Here is a 20856-nt window from a genome sequence, read left to right as displayed (position 1 = left end):
ATTTTAGAATCACATGACCAGCCGAATACTATTCGACTAACCTCAGTAATAGTTGTGATTGGACACTTTCACGCTTGGATTAAATTAATCATGGCTGATTGTGAAGTGAATTTCTACAATGGCATTTGTAACTGAAATCGATTGATTTTGAATGATGCTGCATCCACACCACTAGGTGTCACTAAGTCCAAATTTACACCAACAAAAAGTTACTGAAATGTACCTTTTTTCTCTTACTAGAAAAAAGGAACAAAAATAATGATGACTCATGTTGCACTGCACAGATTTGTCTAATCAAATACTCTCTAGTATATGTCCCTCCCCATAATGCCACCTACAACAGACTTGCTAGTTCATGTTTCTTGGTTGTGACGTAACAAACACATTTTTAAAAAAATAGGACCGAGCATGGGGGGGTATGTCCTGCCCAAACTTCAGTTTCAATAGGTCATTTCCTGGGGTCTTCAAGATCAATCTGAAACTACTAGAATGTGGCATCACACCATTATTGTTCACAAATCTCACCGTTATACTTAAAAAAAAAAAAAAAAAAAAAAGCTGTGTCACGTAAAGATTGGTGATTGTCATTTCTTTGAGTGACTCATTTTAAATCTGAGCTCTTTTTAAACTTTATAAGAGTAGGCCATTTTCATAGCTGCAAGATAATATCACCTGACCTCATCCTTTAGGGACTGTGCCAGTAACTGTTGGACTTAAGCAAATACAGCTACATTTCTGACTGAAAATGTCAATGTTCCAAAAGTGCTATTACCAAATAGGAGAGGGATGTGAAGGGCACTTACCTAAGGGATTACACATGCAATTGTGAGAAACGCATGATTGTAGAACCTTGGGAAAAAACCCAGACAATAGAGGATTAAATTTACTCTATGACTCAGAAAACAAGACCTGAAGGGCTGATGTAACTTCTTAAAATGAAACCTGGTCAAACAGGTTCTGAGAGTTGGAGAAGTGTAAATCTGTCTTCATTCACACATACGTGTACAAAGTGATACTCAAGACAACGATTTGTTTGTTCCCCACAATGTTTGATTTATTGTATGCACAATGGCTGCACACGCTCAAGACGAACATCTCTGCATATCTAAGATGCCATGTGCTGAGATGGTGATAGAACGAACAAAAAAAAAAAAAGAAAAAAAAAAAAAGCACCTGCCAGTCCACTTCATATTTTACAGCATAACCTGCACAGATAAAACTCCAGCCAACTTTAAAAAGATCAAAGGTGACACCAACTCTCCCAAGATTCTCCCTTTGACATTTCTTAAATAGTCCCACAGGCTAATGCTCATGACAATCTTTCATTTGGTTATCATTTTTATGGCACTGGCAGCAAAGCCATGTTTTGATCTCTAAACAGACGTCCATGAAAATAAATCTCCATTTGTTTTTAAAAACGTACAAGTCTCTCATTTTAACAATGCATTATGATTTGCAACCAGGCACATCCTTTTGTTTTTGTCGATGGATCCCACAAAAATCCAACTGATGCAGACGTTTATCCATGTTTTGAAATGGGTTTAAACGCTTTAAATATCCAAAACTTGGCCCGCCCAAGACAAAGTCCCTTTCAAAACCCCTCTCTTGTTTCAGCTGGCATCAGTGTGCTTGTAGGGGTAAAGGGAGGGGTTGGGGCTCCTGACTTTTGACACCCACAAGGCAATTAACATTTTCCTGAAACCCTGCCACGCCAAAGCTCCAAACCGATTGGTTGGCTTCCCATGGTGCCAAGCCCAACAAATCCTTCATGCAAAAGTTCCCTTTAGTTTCTCAACAGTGGTCAACATGGCTCCCTTTGCCTCTACCGCCGAATGTTTGCAAAACAAAAAATCTGACCTGCAGAGAAAACAAGTGAGATGTTACTAATACTGATACAAACTATTTAGAAATTTTGCTGAGTTCCCACATATGATTGATCAATCAATATTACATTTCCCAACATTTGTGATCACCGAATAAGTATTTGTTTTATTTTTATAATTTTTATAAAGTTAGCTCATTGGGAGTGCTATTTTAAGTGATTAAATATTTTAAAGCTAAGAAGTACTTCAAAAATTATATCCTATAGAAAAATTACTTTTTCAGTCCTGGAAATCATAATTAAAAAATGTCCGAATACAGCCAGTCTTTCCCATCACATGGGAGTCCTGTATTAATATAAAGATATAGGTATATTTGTGAGTTAATTTTATATACAAATATATAAATATAATATAAATTAACTCACAAATATAAAATAATTTGTATTATATACTACCCACACACACACTTGATTTACTCGCATTTGTCATGTCACACTACAGACAAGATTATCAGTGAATAATTACCTACATTTATTTTTTTGATTAATTATTCCTTTAACTTCTCATTAATGGAAACAATTATTTCCATGGTGCACTCAATGACATCACTTGTTTCTCATGTTCTCTCACCTGGTCTTACAGCATGAGCTGTTAAAAGACAGCTATCGGTACAGCCGGGTGAACTCTCTTATCGCCCAACAAACCTGTTTACATTCCTCTGCACTGGGGCATGAGAGAAATAGATAGATTGATAGATGGAGATGGATGAAGAGAGAGAGAGATAGAGAAAGAGTACACCAAGACATTAGCCAGCAATCTAAGACCAACCACAATGAGTGGACTTATTATTAATCATTGCCAAAAGTCTATTTGTAAATATGCCAAGAGCATGGGCGAGTAACAGAATGGCCTTATATCAGTCGTTCTGGCGTGGTTTTGATTTTCCACTTAAAGTTGTGACTCATGCCGCTTTGTCATAAAGAATATACATATTTGGTGTTCCAGCATGACACCATGAAGGGAGGGTCAAAGGCTGTCATTACTCAGGTTGAGACTTGCTGAGGCATCTACTTGGGCGCAGAAGAGTATGAGAATTCACCCTCTTGGACGACTGGTTATGGGTGCTTGTTTAGGCTTGCTGCACCAAGCTAACCTCAGGGAAATCTGGATGTGTACTAACATGTAATACCTCAAAAGACAAACCCTGCTTGTGATCTGTAAAGGGAAATACTAAATTTATTTGTATTGATGAGGACAAAAGCACAGTGTTTTTAACAGGTACATTTCTCTTTGTGTGCCAATTACAATAAAGTGATCCTAATAGCTTTGTGGTTACTGACATTTCTGAGTGCTTCTTTGAAGGATCAGGTAATGACAGGAACAGACAAACTCACCTCGTGACCTGCTTATGGAAGTCAGTGAGCTGTTTGTGTGTGACTGTTACAGCACCTCCTGCTGTTTCTTTTGGAAGACCCTTGAGTGCAGCCTCCAGCCAGCGACAAAACGTCTAGACACATTAATAGATACATGCAGAAAATGTGACAAATGTAAACAAACAGAAAAGGGGCATAGATGAAGTTTCTAAAATGTATAATAGTCTATAATCTCTAAAACAAGTAGTTTTTAATAAATAAATAAAACTAAAAGAAAAACCTGCTTAGCACCTCTATTTGTAAAACAATAAAAGTCTTAAACTAAGATTAGCATCTTACAAATGGCATATAAGACCACTAAATAAATGCATGTTCATAAATTCTACAGAACACCTAAATTATACAATACTGATATCGTTTTTATATATTATATTATATTAAGTGTTCCCAGACATTTTGACCAATTTATTTCCATCTATGATTCTCAATTCATCCAGAAACGTGCAGCTATAGTGCACAATAATTGTGTTTCTCAAATAACCATTAGATCAAATACCCATGATCAGATGATTATTTAATAATAATTACAGGCCAATTCACAATATACATTTCCATGACATTTCCAGGCATGGAAATCCCCATTTTTAAACTTCCCTGAAATTTCCTGGTTTTACATCATCGTAGGAAACTTGTGTATTATATACTCTATTTTGTTCTGCAATTACTCACCGGCCGATCAAAGACCATGATCTCCCAGAGCACCTCGGCCACATCTGGCAAAGTGTAAGGAGGCAGACAGAAACAGCAAGTGTTGATGAGTTGAGTGACAAGCTGCTGGCCGTGCTGCTCCATTGCCTGACCAATCAGACGCTTCCGCACCTCAAAGTCATCCTCATGCTAAAAGGTAAAAACACAAAATCGTCTTGATCTGTCACAGAGAGATTGAACAGCAAGATCTAATTGAGAACTCACAGGAGAGAAAGAGCATACATTGCGTCTTTCAAATGGTTGATCAAGTATGACTGACAGTGCCACTCACATCATTGGCAACCCCAGTGTGAATAAGGTCTCTGATGAATTTCATAACACTGCAGTTGGCATCTCGATGATCCAGGGTGGTGGCAGCGATGGCACACTGGATGATGTGGACGATAATACTGCTACTTAGCAAAGTGACTGGACTGCGCTGAACAAACCTGGACAAAGAGTACATGGTTTATATTCACAGCACAGTTCGGTAGTCAGATTCAATTCAAAGTCTTAAAAACATTAACAGCTACCTGGTGGCGAGTCTAAACAGGTCATCCACTGTGTCAGGGTGATTCCGCAGTCCATTTGGCTGCTCTAACAGCTGGAAGGTGGGCATACAGAGGGCCTGCAAGGGTGAGAGTTATAGCACCATTATCAATTAAATTTGATATCTGGGAAACTAATTTGGGTTTTCAAGGTCCCAGGCTGATACAATGAGTGCTTCTGAGGATAAACTAATCTCTTGATTTGACAGGGCTCCAAACAATGACTGAAAAAGCTCAGGAACTGAGGTTAGCAGTCTAAATCAGAGTCACTTTCTCAGCCTGACTGATTAATTCGCTGAACTCACTGGAAGTGTGGGGTGAAATGTCATCCGAGTATCTGGACAAACTGACAGCTAGAATGCCAAGGATCAGCAAAAATGTCAATGCTGCACGTGGATGATTTTTTTATGAGAACACTTTTGAAGTATCTTAAGATGTTCTGAAATGTTTTTTAATTTTTTTTTTATTGTATAGTAATTTTTCACCTTATTAATGTCCTGAGTCGGACTATGCATTGTGATCAGTTGAATGCCACTTTGGTGAATAAAAGTACCAATTTCGATCCATAAGAGCGAAATTTGTAATTTTTTATTCTAAACTTTTGGATATTTGTATATCACATTAAAATTGGTTTATGCACCATCATATAAATAAATATAGAGATTTACTGATATTGGATTTTGCTGATATGATAGTGTGCTGACAGGAAATCAATCTACCAATAGTTTGACAAATTCATAGCCTATATTAAATGTTCCTAGTCTTTCCTTCCTGTGATGTGAAGGCTGACAGAGGCTACAAGAGTCCAAATTGAATTAAATTCCCAATGCAGTGAATGGTAAAACCAAAATATCAATAATCAGAGAGAATATAAAAAGATTTGATTCATAGTGCAGAACTGTAATGTGAATGTATGCACTTCACTGCCTGAAGCTGCTCATTCAAACAGATAAGGGAAATATAACATGCACTCTACAATAATCTACAACGCATTGCAGTATAAACAATTAAAAGTAAACATTGTTATATTTCAGCAACTCTACATCATTATCAGGAGTTGATCATTAGTTATCGCTTGTCATATATTTACAATGTGGCCTAATGATTGCGAACTGCTCTGCAACAGATCGAAAAACTCACAAGTCCCAACATGCTTGGAGAAAATACAAAAGTGCAAAGTTTTCATGCTGAAGGACGCAGCACATGCATTTATTTAATTAAATTGTATTCTTATGAAATGTTATAATCACATTAGGTCAGATCACGATTCCTGTCTTTCTGTCTCCAAATATAAGACCTCTTTAAATTTAAGATTTTTGCTGTACATTTAAGTTATTAAAAACTGTGTGACCTTAAATTTTGGAAAACTGAATTTAAGACATTTTAAGGATCCGCAGGAACCCTGGGAAATACTAAGTTTTTTATAATTATATTTATATATTATTATGTCTCAATTTTTAAAGCAATGTTCAAATTAATTGGTTATCAGCAATCTTTAATTTCTTCAGTTTTGGATCTTGCTTCTGAACATCTAAATCAAGCTATTCTGCAATTTGAGAACTAAAAACAGCCAGTTGGCTCCTAGATGTTTCATTTTAGGTGCTAATGGCTCAATGGTCATTTTTTGTACTTTATTTTGGAGACCTTAGTTTGCGAGGTTTGTTGGATTGAATATTTGAAAGATTTAGGGCATACATTCTGCTTTGTTCTCACTGTTATATCCAAATTCAGATTTTCTCACAGCTAAATGTAACGTAATGAAACTCTGGTTAGTTACTTTACATTTCAATCACACTGTCAATTCCAAAGTGGGCAGTTCTTGGCCAGAATAAGCCACAATGTGGTCCAGAATTTGTGCCATCAAGTCGACTGAGGTGTGTTGGTGTGTGTGTTACCTGTAGCATATCCAACAGTCCTTGTCTGCATCCCTCCTCCATGCCATACTCGTCTACTAGAATGCTGCCCAGGTACAGGAAACAAGAATGAGGGTACAGCTGGTACACACCCACCATCTGAAACACAAATATGCACACTTTGAGACTTACACCAGATATATATTTCAAAAACACACACAGATTAGGAAGAGTACATCTTTAAGACATAAACCCATGGGCAAGACACCTTGTGTGCGCACATACCTGAGTAACAAGTGGCTGTAACAGGGAGGCGGAGCCTTTTCCAACACAACGCACTGCAAACCTCAGGCAGCGACAGCAGCGCTCCACGATCCGGTTATCGCCCTGGTGGGCATTTAATGTTTCAGATAACACTGGCCAGATCTAAACGAAAAAGAAACACAAAGACATCATGAGGGGAGAACAGAAATGATCAACTATTTTAAAAAGGACACGAAGTATTATGTCAATCAGAACGCAGATGAGCATACCTCATGGATTACTTTCTGGCAGGGGTGTGTCTGTCCGTTCTCCACAATGGGGTTTGTGTGTCTAATGGCGCAAAAAGAAAAATTATTTAACAATTTATGAATAAAGAAACATTTTGCAGAGCAGCTGTGTTTTAATCAGAAATAGTTCACCCAAATATGCAAATTCTCTCATCTTTTACTCACCCTCATGCCATGCCAGATACATCTTCTGCTGAACAAGACAAGATTTTAAGCTAAATACTTCAGCTCTGTTGGTCTATTCAAGTAACTGAATGGTTGGCCAGAACTTGAGCGTTTAGCCTATTTAAAAAGTTACATTTCAAATGTAAACAATAAATTAAAAGAAAGTGTTTCTCAATCAAGAATGCATTGCTTATATGTTTTTAAGTAGCACCCTACTGAAATCTGTTTTATTAATTACCAAATCATGTTTTCCTTTTTGTGATAATTATTATTTTCCAGAACTAATCAATTCATTCTTAAAACTTTTAACAAGTGAAAATATAACTTTTCAACAAGTCATTGTCATTTTTGCCAAACATTTATTCATCAGCAGTCTTGCTTGTGATAAATTGCTTCATTTTTATAATTTATTATTATTTTCATTACACTGAATATTACATTTTAATATAGTTGTAATATATTTCTGTCACAATTTCTTACATTTCAGGGCTCTAGCTTATATTTTGAAACATGCTTTTATTATGATGTGTATTTTTTGCCTGAATCTTCACTTTCCGGTAAACAGTTTGCCACAAAGAGACTTTTAAGTCACGTCTGAAATTGAATTTCTTTACACTGACCTTTGAATCTGATAAATGAAATGCAGGACTGGAGTGTTTGTATATTTTGTGTCTTAGATTACTGGTGTTTGCGTGTATGTGGACATTTTTAAATGTTGTTTTCAATTTTATTACAGTGAAGCACTTTAGTGTTGCTTTAAATGCTATGTAAGTGATTTAATTATATAAATATACTATAAAGTTAATGTGCCGAGTGGTTCACAGAAAATTTGTGCTCCGCTCTGTCATCTGATACATGTCGTGAATGATTCTCAATGTCTGTGTAGTTTCCAGTGTCTAAGTGGTCGGATTTGTACATTAATTAAAGTATGCATCTCTTCCACACCAAGATTGCAGCCTTTAGCTGTTTAATAAAAACACTAGGACATGTCATGAGTTTAATTTGCTTAAATGTCCATTTCAGTGTAAGAAGTAATGGAGTACGCACTCAAAATGAGCATTTTAAAGCGGTTGTGTGTCAGTCATTCTGCGCTCAGTTACTGGATTGAGTCGGTGCTCTGTACTACCTGTAATTCAGAAACACTGGTATCTTAATTTTTTTTATTTTAGTATCGACTTAGTACCAAAGCACTGGTATTTTTGACAACACTACACTGGAGTCATATGGATTACTTTAATGCTTTTTGAAGCTTCAACGTTTTAGCCACCATTCACTTACATTGTATGTACAAACAGAGCTGAGATATTTTTCTAAAATCTTTGTGTTCAGCAGAAAGAATGAATGTCACACATCTGGGATGACATGAGGGTGAGTAAATGACGAGAGAATTTAAATGTTTGGGTGAACTATCCCTTTAACTTCCTTCCAAATTACCTAATGTGAAGCACTTCTGAGTGAAAGAGAATAATGCAATGTTAAGTGTGGCTTCATTTTATTCATCATGATTTGATTAAATCGTTGGGAATAATATTAAAAAAGTAAAAATGACACACGCCTGTTGTGCATTGGTTATATCAGCAGAAGAACTTATTTCTTGAAAGATTATTAAAATATTTTTTTTTCTTTAGCCAAGAGGAAATATTTACTAGATATTTTAAACAAAGGAAGTTGTGCTTGTTCATAAAACTAGCTTCTAGGCTGATATGAGTGATTTCCAAGGCATTGCAATGCGGTTGCTACAGTATTCTGAGTAGCTGTAAGTGCATTGGAGTTTCTACCGTGTTTGGGGTTGTTCATTATTCATACACCAATCAGCCACAACATTAAAACCACCTGCCTAATATTGTGTAGATCCCACTCATGACGCCAAAACAGCGCCAACCTATTCTTCTCACCACAATTGTACAGAGCGGTTATCTGACTTATCGTAGACTTTGTCAGTTCGATACTCCAAAAGGCGCCAAAAACAAAACAAAATTCCTGTGAACGGCAGTCTTGTGGACAGAAACACCTTGTTGATGAGAGAGGTCAACAGAGAATGGCCAGACTGGTTCGAACAGACTAAGTCTACGGTAACTCAGATACCCGCTCTGTACAATTTTGGTGAGAAGAACAGCATCTCCGAATGCTATTCTGAGATGCAGGTTGGTGCTGTTTTGGTGGCACGAGGGGGACCTACACAAAATTAAACAGGTGGTTTTAATTTTGTGGCTGATCGGTGTACATAATATGTTTATCTATAATATTCTCATCCCTCCCATAAATCTAAGTGTATGGCACCACTTAATATTTGTGGATTGAACTGTCTGCATAAGGAAGTAGAGGTCTGGAGACATTATCTATCATGGTGAGGCTGTTGAGAGTCAAACCTGAAGATAACAGCCAGTCTGTCCAACCACACGGTAGGGTCTGATGACTTTCCACTACTGGAGTCCTGAGCCAGCAGCTGTACACAGACACAACACACATGCCGCCTTATTTAAGTTCAGCACAGACAGTAAAGTATACCGATCAGACCATCACATGTATCTAACCTTTTTCAGTGCCATGACCTGAATGGCACACAGATCATTCAAACACTCTGCAATCTTCTCCAAGGGGAGGCGGGCTAACACCAGCGCTGTGCCTGAAATAAATCAATCACACCACTTAAAACCAACCAGCCCTACAATAAGGCCATGCAGAAGTAGAACACTACTCAAAGCTCAAGTGTAATTTTTTTCCATGTAAAAAGACTTCTATCCCAGCTTTATACGCAGAGACAACAAAGTAATCCATTCGTATGTTTTTTCTCTTTAGCGATATCAAAACATTGCTCTGTTTGAGCATTCCAAACAGCTTGACACAACATTGGTTCACCCAATGGCATGAGTTTGGGAGGTATGTTGAAAATTAATCTTTGTTTATTGGCGCAAAAATTACTTCACCATTAACAAAAAGCAAAACATAATTAACATAGATTTGTGTGTTGTATAGGGACAAAGAACCTCTCAGTAGGCCGACAGCAGCTTCTGTGGACAGGGCGAAAGAGTCCAGAGCACGGGCAATGTCCAGCAGGCCCTGGAAGTGCTGTGCCATGTGGTCTCGACACACAGAGCAGATGTTGTGAATGGCTTTAGCTGCCGCAGACGCCAACGATTTCTCTCTCAAACCCTTCATCAGGAAGTTCAAAACAGGATCTGCCAGCCAAACGCAGATATCATTAATCCACACAAAGAAAAAAAGCCTGGCTTTCAGTAATAAACTGGAATTGTTATTTTTTTCTCCATCAGTAAATTACCTAACATGCAAGGGTTCCGGTCGATCACTTCACTCATCTCTCCGACCAGCTCAATGCTGGTGTAGCGGACAGCAATGTGGACTGTCTCAGGAAGAAACACTATCTGCTCCAACACTTCCATCAGAGTTGGATTATTCTCACTGTGAACCAGCAGAGGGAGATGTTTCAGCATTACAAACAATGAGCTTCATATATTATAGAATTCCCAGCAAGCACAACTGTTCTACTGGAGAAAAATAACAAGAGGTTCTAATTGGTTGAGAGTTCCACACATTCCATAAGTTTGAGAAACATTTAAAAAGCAAACATATGGACATGAAAATACTGAAAAGTATATCCATTCAAAAACTATTTGTACTCTCACCTACAACCTATGGAGGAAATCAAAAAGTAACATTTGACTGGTGAAAGTAAGCGTTTTGTTTTGAATATTAGAATGAAGAAGCTGTTTTAGTCATGACTGAAAGTGATACTCACGGATCAACACTCTTTGCAATGGCAGCCATGATGAACAGCACAGCCTCAGTTACTTCCCATGGGGGATTTCCCTCCTTCAGAGTCGAATACAGCTGACGAGAAAATGCAAACCATTTAAATAAAGATGATCTTATATTGGCATGGTAGAATGTTCCGTCTCACTTCATGGCCAGCTGCTAAAGGTGTTTTATTTCTGCAGACCTAGATTACTCAATTACTTCATTACTCAGGGCTTTTTCCTCAAATCACTTTCAGTCTACCTGTGAGAAACACTCCATGGAGCCCACAAGGAAGATTACATCTTTCACAAGATCAGACACTCTCATCCTGAATTCCCCAAAATCATCTGTGTCCTCTGGAACTCCTTCCTGTACAAGCAGTATTAAAGAGAAGAAAATAGTTTTCTATTGTGCACAAAGGGATTCCACAAAAGCAGTAAACCTTTTGGGGAAGTGGACTATTATAATAACAGGACAGCATGTATGGCATGAAAAACAACACATGAATCAATGAATGAAACAAATAAATAATCTGAATGAGGGGAAGGATGCTCACGTGATCTGGGTCGAGCTGGCAGTGGCGGGCGAGACTGTGCAGGAGTCTCTGTATATAAGGTCTGAAAACTCTGTGCAGCGCTGCATCGTTCATTTTATAAAGATGCTCTCCCAGGCGGTACCAGAAGTTGAATGAGATCTCAACCACCTGATGAAGGACAGAGATACCAAGACAAATACCAGCTCAAGCGAATGGTTAACAAAGAGAACAGGCTTGTTTTGGGTCAATTCTCCTGAAACCTGTCAAGAAAATGTCTTGGTCCGATTTTAATCCAAAATCAATCAGATATGTCTTACTGTCTTCTGATGAATACAAATTAAGATTTTTTGAAGAATATTTCAGCTCTGTAGGTCCATACAATACAAGTGAATGGGTGCCAATATTTTGAAGCTCCAAAAAGCACATACAGCCATCATAAAAGACTCTTAAGATGAATTAATGTCTTCTAAAGTGAAACACTGAGTGTTTAAGAAATAGATCAATATTTAATTTATTTTTACTACAAATTTACAAGGGTCGAGTACATGCTGCTTCTCACAAGAAGCAAGCACGTTGGCAAGTTCACATGAGAACTGATGTGTGAAAAAATACAGAAGTACAATGTTGTTTACAATAGAGGACCATAGATATTCATACATAGACACCTCATTTGGCTTGTTTGTTTGTTTATGTCAACCGCGGCGCAATCTTAAATCGGTTTGAATGCAAGTGAATGGAGGAGAGGCCTCAGACTAAACTTCTTACTCCGACTGATGAATAAACTGCTTTTGTGTGGAAACATTCAAGCGGTTCATAGGAACAGCTGCTAATTAGGTATCGAAGTCTGAATTTCTATGCAGAGGAGGCTTTTGCACCTATGTCAAGGCCAGAAAGAGTGAGTTTGAACTCCACCCTTGTCAACGAGCTGGCCGGAAGTGAACATTTTTAGCAAAAAAAAAGTTAAATATTGATTATTTCTTACACACACACCCCCCAAGCATTTAGTTTCAGAAGACATGAATTAATCCACTGGAGTTGTATGGATTACTTCTATGCTGCCTTTATATGCCTTTTGGACCTTCACAAAGTTGGCACCCATTCACTTGCATTGTATGGACCTTCAGAGCTCAAGTTCTCTTCTAAAAATCTTAATTTGTGTTAAGTTATTTGTGGAATGGCATGAGAGTGAATAAATTATGAGAGAATTTTAATTTTTAGACGACTAACCCTTTAAGCCACTTAGGCCAGTATGTGACTGGCTCTGTGCGTTCGGTTCTTTATTGGATATACTGGAATATATTTTGAAAACTTTATATATTGGAAACTGTATGTATCTATATTATAAATTGTTTGAAATATCATATATCAAACTACTGATTTGCATTAATAGTGATTTTCTTAGCAAACCACTAAGTCAAATTCCTTGTAGATACAACTTAATTGGTCAAAACCATCAAACACAAATTTAATTTGTTTCAATTACTTTGTTATTTTAACAGTGCACACATCATACTTCAACACATATGTTTGAGGGAGTGTGCATGACACTCACCTCATACTGGGGATGTCCGGCACAGATAAGTAGCAGTTCTAGTGTGCGCAGATCACCCATGCCCTGCCCAGGAGTCCTTACGGTCATCTCCAAAAACGTCTCGCACAATTCAGTAAAGATCCTGCAGTAATTTAGCACCCTGTGGTAAAGACAGAAAGCAAGAAATGCAGTTTACAATATGCTCCACATACATAAGCACAAATAATGGCTCTCTCTCAAAACCAAGTGAGCTACCTAGAGAGACAGAATTTTAAGACAAGAATGCTCCCTATAGAAAGGCAGATCCTGTTACATGATTATGCTGCCTTCCTTCAACGCACTGCGACGAGATCATTAAAGAACATTAAAAATGAAGAACAGAGAAATGTTTATAAATGTAAACAGAATTCATTCAATAATGAAAACAAACAATTCAACCAAATAAAAAAAATGGACTATTTTACCCACTATTTGTATGCAATGTATTTTCATGCTTATAGTATTGGGACATTAGCTTAGCAACATGCTAACAGAACTCTATTGAAACTAAATGCAAGTCAAGTCTCAGACAAAGAGCTTTTTTAACCAGTCACTTATAAGGTACCATTTCATTAAGGATGCTACCTTAGAAGGCAGTAGATCCCAAGGCAACTCACTTGGTTTTGGACCAGAGCTGTTGTGTTTGACGTCTACATGAACTTCATACTTTTAAAATGAACTGTGTTTTACATACTTGTCAAGGTCCTCTCGGGCTACAGCCATATGGTAGGCAGTTTCTAAAGTAAGGACCCCTTGGAAGAGTTGCATGGCCAGAGGCATGTGTGTTGCCACATTCTCTATCGCATATAGTGCTGAACACACGCAATCTGATGCAGTCTCATGCAGGTTTGTGGACGTCTCATCTCTCTGCTACAATGATGTTGGGAATAAATATTTTATAAAACAGTAAGAGAACATGAGAATCTCTGATCACATATGCCTAGGATCTCACCAGCACTTGGAAGAGTATCATCAGCAGTTGATTGCTGGCCATGAAGTTGTTGTCCAGCACTCCCAAATTAAACCAGCTTCCCAAACAGCGGAACACCTTGATGAGCATCTTCTCATCGTTCCCGGACTTCTCCGCACATGACACCTGGTCAAGGAGACAGAGTAGCAATAGCCAAGCTTATTTTAAAATCATAAAAAACTAATTTAAATATTTATGCACAGTCTAAATATAGATACCTCATACTGATTTGCATAGACGCAAATATAAACAAAAAAAGTGTTTTGTAACACATGCAAGCCATAAAGATCAAATAACCATTATTTTCCCATCATTGATAGTAGAAAAGGAGAAATGACATGAAATAATAGTGAAAAAAGGGGGGAATTACTCCATGAGTAACAAGGATCAATGTGTCTAGAGCACAATGTATGTGCTAACTACTAAGCCATGGTTATGACAGACTGAATATACATTTTATTGAGAATGCAATGTAAAAATTGACTGTAAAATCTATAAATTGTTTAGTATATAGAACAGAAGTCCATACCAGAAGAGTGACCACTGTGGTAGAATAGTAGGCCAGATCCTCGATGATCTCTGTCCGTCGATTGGCTCCAATCCTCAAAGAACGGCTGTGCACCTCCTCTGGCAGAACGGTGAGGATCTCAATCAGGAAAAGCATGGAGGAAATATCATTACTGTATCTGGAGGAAGCAAGGCAGAGAGGAAGAGTTAGACAAAAGGAACACATTTACAAAACGTAAATGAAGGAACATAACGCAAGTACAACGGATTGTATTTGTACTTGAAAAGACTCTTACTTTTCTATCAGGGTGTGAACACAGCCTTTCCATGAGGCCATCTGAAGAGCCAGATCAGCGATTGCCAACGCAAGCTGAGAGAGAAAAGAGTGTGTCAATGACTTCTAGAACATCACTGCCACATTCTTAATTGTTCTCACAATGTAGCATTGGCGCATGTTCGAGGTGGACATTTCTTGTCAATGCCTCACACAGCATGTCCAAAATGCGGTCATTAGTGCCAGCTGTTTGAGGTCATCATCACGGTGTTGCATTTTTATTTAGCAAACACAAAACACAAATCCAATTCAAGTAAGTCATGCATCACAGGCAGGGTTGAGAATTGCAAGGAACTGAAAAATTATAGTACCGATTCCAATTCTATTTAACTTTTGAAGCACACAAACCAGTCAAAAACAATTATTTAAAAATATTATATTTTAATGCTTATTATTATTATTATAGTATAAAACTGTTACAAATGTGAATCTTCAACTACATACATTAAGAACAACTAGTCAGCAGTAATACTGATACTGATCACGAGCAACCAACTATTTTCTGAGTTAAGTCTTTTGACTGATTCATATAAAAGAACGAGTTAATAAGAATTTGAATATTTTTATTATTATTATTATTAATTTCTCCCCAATTTGGAATGCTCAATTCCCAATGCACTCCAAGTCCTCGTGGTGGTGTAGTCAGTTGCCTCCGCATATCTTATCACGTGGCTTGTTGAGCACGTAACCGTGAAGACATAGTGCATGTGGAGGGTTCACGCTATTCTCCGCGGCATCCACGAACAACTCACCACGTGCCCCACCAAGAGCGAGAACCACATTATAGCGACCACAAGGAGGTTACCCCATGTGACTCTACCCTCCCTAGCAACTGGGCCAATTTGCTTGCTTAGGAGACCCGGCTGTAGTCACTCAGCATGCACTGGATTTGAACTCATGACTCCAGGGGTGGTAGTCAGTGTCTTTACTCGCTGAGCTAGCCAGGACCTGAATTTGAATATTTTAATAGAATAAAATATCAATCAAAAGTAAAATAAATATTAATATATATATAAAACCAATTCTAAATTAGAACTAGTTATCAATTCAGTACCCTAATAATGACACATTACCTAAATTGTGACCAGTGTTTTCAAAATGCACCAAGAATTGAAGGTTATAATTAAGAGCATTAGCTTAGAGAGAATTTCTTTCATATGCAAGCAAAATGGACATTGTAACAGAAATATACCCATATGAATCGATATCGAAAGCTTTGAATCGGAATAGAATTATGAAACCCGTTTCAATACCTAGCCCTACTAATAACAATGAAATTGAGCAAATCTATTTTGAATGCTGATTAAGATTAGTGACCAGACCCCTAGTTCTGTAATCGGAGAGTGCGTGCCTGATGTTACCTGTGTGACAATGATGGGAGACAGGTCTTTGAGGTTCTGGATGTGTGACAGGAGTGAGTCTCTCAGTGCATTGTGGGTCTCAGGGGGAAGCTCGTAGAATGCTGTCTGGATCTTCATCTTCATGGTCTGGGCTGCAAAGTAACAGGATTCTACGTCCTGCTTCAGCTGCAGGAGCTGATCCGAGATCTCCCATGCGTACATCTGCAGGGTTCAACACAGGAGAAGAAATTCACTAAGGAGATGCCTCTGTCAGTTTTTCCATATTAAGCTCTAATTAGGTATACATTTATGGCATCCACTTGCATCAAGATAAACATTTTGCCAGTATGCGTGTTCCCTGGAAATCAAAACCACAATCTTGTCGCTGCTAGCATCGCGCTCTACAATACTAAGAAAAACCAAAACATTTTGGATTTACTTAAAGTGTGATGAAAGAAATGCTATGCACCCAGTAAATTCAACTTATGGTCATTTTATTTCAGCACAACTATTTCAGAAAACCTTTTTTTAGATACTCACAAAATGTATCAAAACTTTATTTAATGTGTCACAAGAATTAGATTGAGCAACTAATAGCAAGTGGTTTCAAATTCACATTTATATCACTGTTTCTACTTAATTTACTTTCACTAAAGAAAATAATGACTGAGGTCAGGCATTAAACTTGATTCCCCAAAGAAGAGCACAGAAAGCTGCACTTTGGCAATGCATATTCACATGCACAAGGACCAATTACATGGACTGAACAGGATCCAAGTTGACCACTTATGGAACACAAATCACCCTAATAGTGACTTTACATGAAACAGCTGGCCTAGTCACAATAAAACAACATAAATAATCATAAAAAACATTATAATCTCCATGAATTCTTAATAACTAATTAAATGCACATATAAGTTCCTTTTGATCAAACATGCTAAAATAATTAAGCGCAAAGGCTTATTGTATTGCCCACAACCTCAGTTATGTATTTGTTTGAGTTAGTAGCACTTAAAATTTTAATTTTATGGATTTGTAAGCCAAAGAATCTCAAGGATATCACAATTATTTAATTTATGCAACTCTAAGTTAACCTTAAAGTTGATATGTTGTGTTATCTACAAATCAAAATTAAGCTTATTTATTTTTATACTTTATGGTGGAGCCAACAAATGTTTTGTTTTATTCAGTGCAATTGAGTTACAGGTGGAGAAAAGCATACTATCTATACAGTAGACTAGTGATAAATTGATATATAGCCGAGGCCATTAAATCGTCTGATATTTCGTAATTTTAACATTATCAGCCAATTGGCCGGTTCCAAAGTTTACCGTCACCCCTGTGAATGGATAATACACTATTTCTGTTTTGAAGTCTTTTATGTGAATTGAGTAAATATTGTGTCAAAAGTTAGCTTAATCCAATCATACTCACCTAGATCACATATTTGTCCCTCCATATATCAGCCAACCCACTCTATAATTATCCTCTATACTATAGTATCAGCATTGGACACTGAATTGCCCATAATCGGTCGACCAATACAGTAGCCATTATTATTCCTCATAGGAATTGTTTTATTATTTATGTTCCTTGAGGTTCACCTATAACTTTAGCAAAGATTTTGCACAAAAAGTCACATATTTGTAAAACATTATCAATTCCCACCCTCATTCTGACCCTCTGTCAAAAAAGGTTTGGTTGCTGCTTCTCCTTTAAGACCTGACATAAACACCCACTGTTTGGGCTCTTTGCACGTGACTGACCTGCTCTCTTCTCGCATACTCACTGCTGCGGAGCAGGCTACAAAAATGCTCTAAGGTAATGAAGGCACTGATGTGTTATTGGAAAGGCAGTCAAATGCAAATGTCTACCTCAGTGAGACATCACCACATGGAGTAAGTAGAGGATGAGTCATCTCGGCAGCTCGGTTTCAACAAATGCTCTTTCTGTAGTGAGGAGGAAGTTTTGAGTTCTGAAACTTACAGTACACTTTTTATAGTACAATGACCTAATTTGTCAAAAGATCAAGGATATTTTGATTCCTCTTGTTGTGACCCATTTAAAGCAGGATGTGGTAAGTTACTGTAGGCTACCAGGTTGGATCAGTTGTATTTTGCATAAACAAGGAAAATAAGCAACACAATATCAATAGACGTGTCACATTAAGACAAGCATTAATCATGCAAATAAACTGAAAGCAAACAAGAACTCTTTATGTGTTCAGTGCCATAATGCATAACCTCAAGGTACACACTGTCTTACCTGACCAGTGTATGAGGACATATAGTCCACTGCAGAATAGCCAGTGTGAGTTGTACACATTGACCTCATAACCTGCTAACCTGATAAGTCATTTGGATAGTCTTAGCCTGGCAAGTTGGCCAGCTAATATAAACCAGCTAAAATGTAATATAGTTACTCTCAGTTTTAAAAGACCACCATGCTGTACGACAGACACACTTCTGCGAAGAAACATGCCTTACCAATCTCACCCACTGCAATGCATGAGGTTTGTAATGCTAACACCTTCCTTATCAACAATCTGACAGTCTGCTGAAGAGGAACTACATGGAGAACCAAGTAACCCAACGCAGAAATGCGGAAACTGTAAACTTCTGGTAGTTTAAGAGGAATTACTCAGTCTCTCTCATTTGGGCACCTGTATTGCCCAAAATGCTGTCTAGGTTGGCAGCTCATTAGGTTGAGACACAGCCATGATGATGGAGCCTACGCGGCAAATCTTGCTCGGTGTTATTATGTATATAAAGGCTACTTCCGCTAAACTAACTGACTGAATTCACCCAGGACTTGATTTGTCAACCAAAATCACAGACCGTCTGGATGGATTTAGCAGCGGATGCAAAACAGAACCCCATAGCGGTCCAAACACATGTGACCACCTCGTCTACTTTACAACTGCTGTTGCTGATTTAAAACGCCTCAATCCTCCCACAACGGACACGTTATATTCTGCATTGCAGATAGCAAAGGCTCATTCGTGAGTAAGGAGTGCTATGGCGCAGCAGGCCCGCTCTGGGTCGCTCTTATACGCACCGATCTCTGCAGCTCTCCTAGCCAGACCGAGGCGCGCTCCTTGCCGGCAGGGTCCGGGTCGTGATACAGCGCCTGTACGGCCTGGTAAACCATCGGCAGGGAGGGTTTCCCGCCTTCCATGGCGCGCTTCTGTTCCGTGATGGTTGATGATAAGTGAGTGTGTCTGACGGGGTTTGCGCTTCTCGGAAGGTTGCAGACGCGCAGGTTGGGTGTTTATTCGGCCCTCGCGTTCTCCGTTCTGGCCGCCATCTCGAGCAGACACAGGGCACTCCTCCTGTGTGTCCGTCAAACAAGTCCGTGTGGAAACCGAGAGAGGGGAACTATAAAGAGTCCGGGCCGGAGTTATTTTTATAATACGTATAATGAGGGATTGCATATGTTTAAATGTATTTCAATGTTTTTGATTTCTGTTTCACTAGTTATGGTACAAAAACGTGAGTAAATTCATTGGAAACACACCCTCTGCTACATTCATACGCATGAGTGTCATGTGTTATCCCACGACTTTCCTACATTTATTTATTACCTACATTTCAAGTAACAGAAACAAGTGAAGGTAAAATTAAGCGTTCTGTATCAATGGAGATTTTAATTACAAATATAGTGAAATTGGATTCATAACTGGAAGCGTCTGTTCAGTGTTCTCGATTAATTTTACTTCCATCTGGTGGTCAGGAACACAAAACGTCTCGGTTACGTACATAACATCGGTTCCATGTGACAAGGGAACGAGACATTGCGTTTATTAACGCATATGGAGTGCTTTCTTACGCCCGTTTCACACATACTCCGTGTGCGGTACGTATGCGGTACGTATGCAGTGCGTATACGGTACAGGAGCAGCACGCGCTATAGTGCTTTCACACATGCTGTGTTTGCAGTGCGCTACTGATCCGCAGATTCTGTGTGCCACAAAATAAAAAATGTGTAAGGAATTTTGATTTTAAATCCAAACGTTAACTTTGAGATTGTTTAAGGCATTGAAACAGTATGACAATTAATTTTAATCATTGTGATTCTTTGTTTTACATGTAGTTCGAGTTGTTGACAGAAGAAAAGCTATTGCGCTATATCTGTTGCTAATAAGGAGACGCATTTGGGTTCACTCTGTATTTTTTTAGGGTAAAAAAATAATATATGATGGCATTTTGCAACTTTTGGGACTATATTCATACTTTTTTGTTTTTCTTGACCCTGTAATTTAGTAACTGTAGAACACATTAACTGTAATTATGCGTATATGATAAAATTATTACAGTTTCTTGACAATCTATGTCTATTTTAATGTGAACAATGCGCTGCCACTTTAATTCAGTGTGGTGCAGCACAGCAAAAATAGACTCGGTCCGTAAACCATCGCTGCACTGCTGTATACGCACCGCAACTGGAATGGATCGACGGACTGCATCCGCATGCAGTGTAAAAGCTCTAACCTGTTAACATGGGTACGGAAAAAAATACGCACCGCATATGCACTGCAAACGGAGTATGTGTGAAACGGGCGTTACACGGCCTAGTTGAAACCTCTCTACAATAACGGCAATATTCTAATATTGGCTATGGTGTTTGAGCCAGCGTTGCCAAATATTTCTTGTGTGAAGTCGCCAAAGGCTTGCTGAAATGTGGCTAAAAGTAGATAAAATCACATAATGATGTCATTTATTATGTAAGACATCAAAGGTACATATGTAAATTAATTGCCGTTAAAGATCAATAGCAGTTCT

The 20856-nt window shown here is 38.1% G+C and overlaps 1 protein-coding gene across 1 annotated transcript; it reads right to left on the bottom strand.

Moving 5' to 3' along the window:
* Positions 1 to 1041: 1041 nt before the first annotated feature.
* Positions 1042 to 19411, bottom strand: tnpo3 (transportin 3). The gene is made up of 23 exons (XM_052120637.1): positions 19133 to 19411; positions 16094 to 16294; positions 14695 to 14768; positions 14421 to 14577; positions 13874 to 14017; positions 13616 to 13791; positions 12904 to 13042; positions 11373 to 11519; positions 11078 to 11185; positions 10818 to 10909; positions 10341 to 10480; positions 10048 to 10239; positions 9595 to 9686; positions 9430 to 9506; positions 6878 to 6938; positions 6630 to 6770; positions 6387 to 6503; positions 4477 to 4571; positions 4236 to 4392; positions 3926 to 4093; positions 3218 to 3330; positions 2454 to 2546; positions 1042 to 1857 (listed from the first exon to the last, which is right to left on the bottom strand). Exons 1-22 carry the CDS (start codon positions 19250 to 19252, stop codon positions 2486 to 2488), a joined length of 2772 nt encoding a protein of 923 aa, XP_051976597.1. The 5' UTR covers positions 19253 to 19411; the 3' UTR covers positions 1042 to 1857; positions 2454 to 2485.
* Between the last annotated feature and the right edge of the window lie 1445 nt (positions 19412 to 20856).

Source organism: Xyrauchen texanus, chromosome 47, assembly GCF_025860055.1.
Source record: "Xyrauchen texanus isolate HMW12.3.18 chromosome 47, RBS_HiC_50CHRs, whole genome shotgun sequence".
Taxonomy (NCBI): domain Eukaryota; kingdom Metazoa; phylum Chordata; class Actinopteri; order Cypriniformes; family Catostomidae; genus Xyrauchen; species Xyrauchen texanus.
This window is presented reverse-complemented; position numbering and strand designations above follow the sequence as displayed.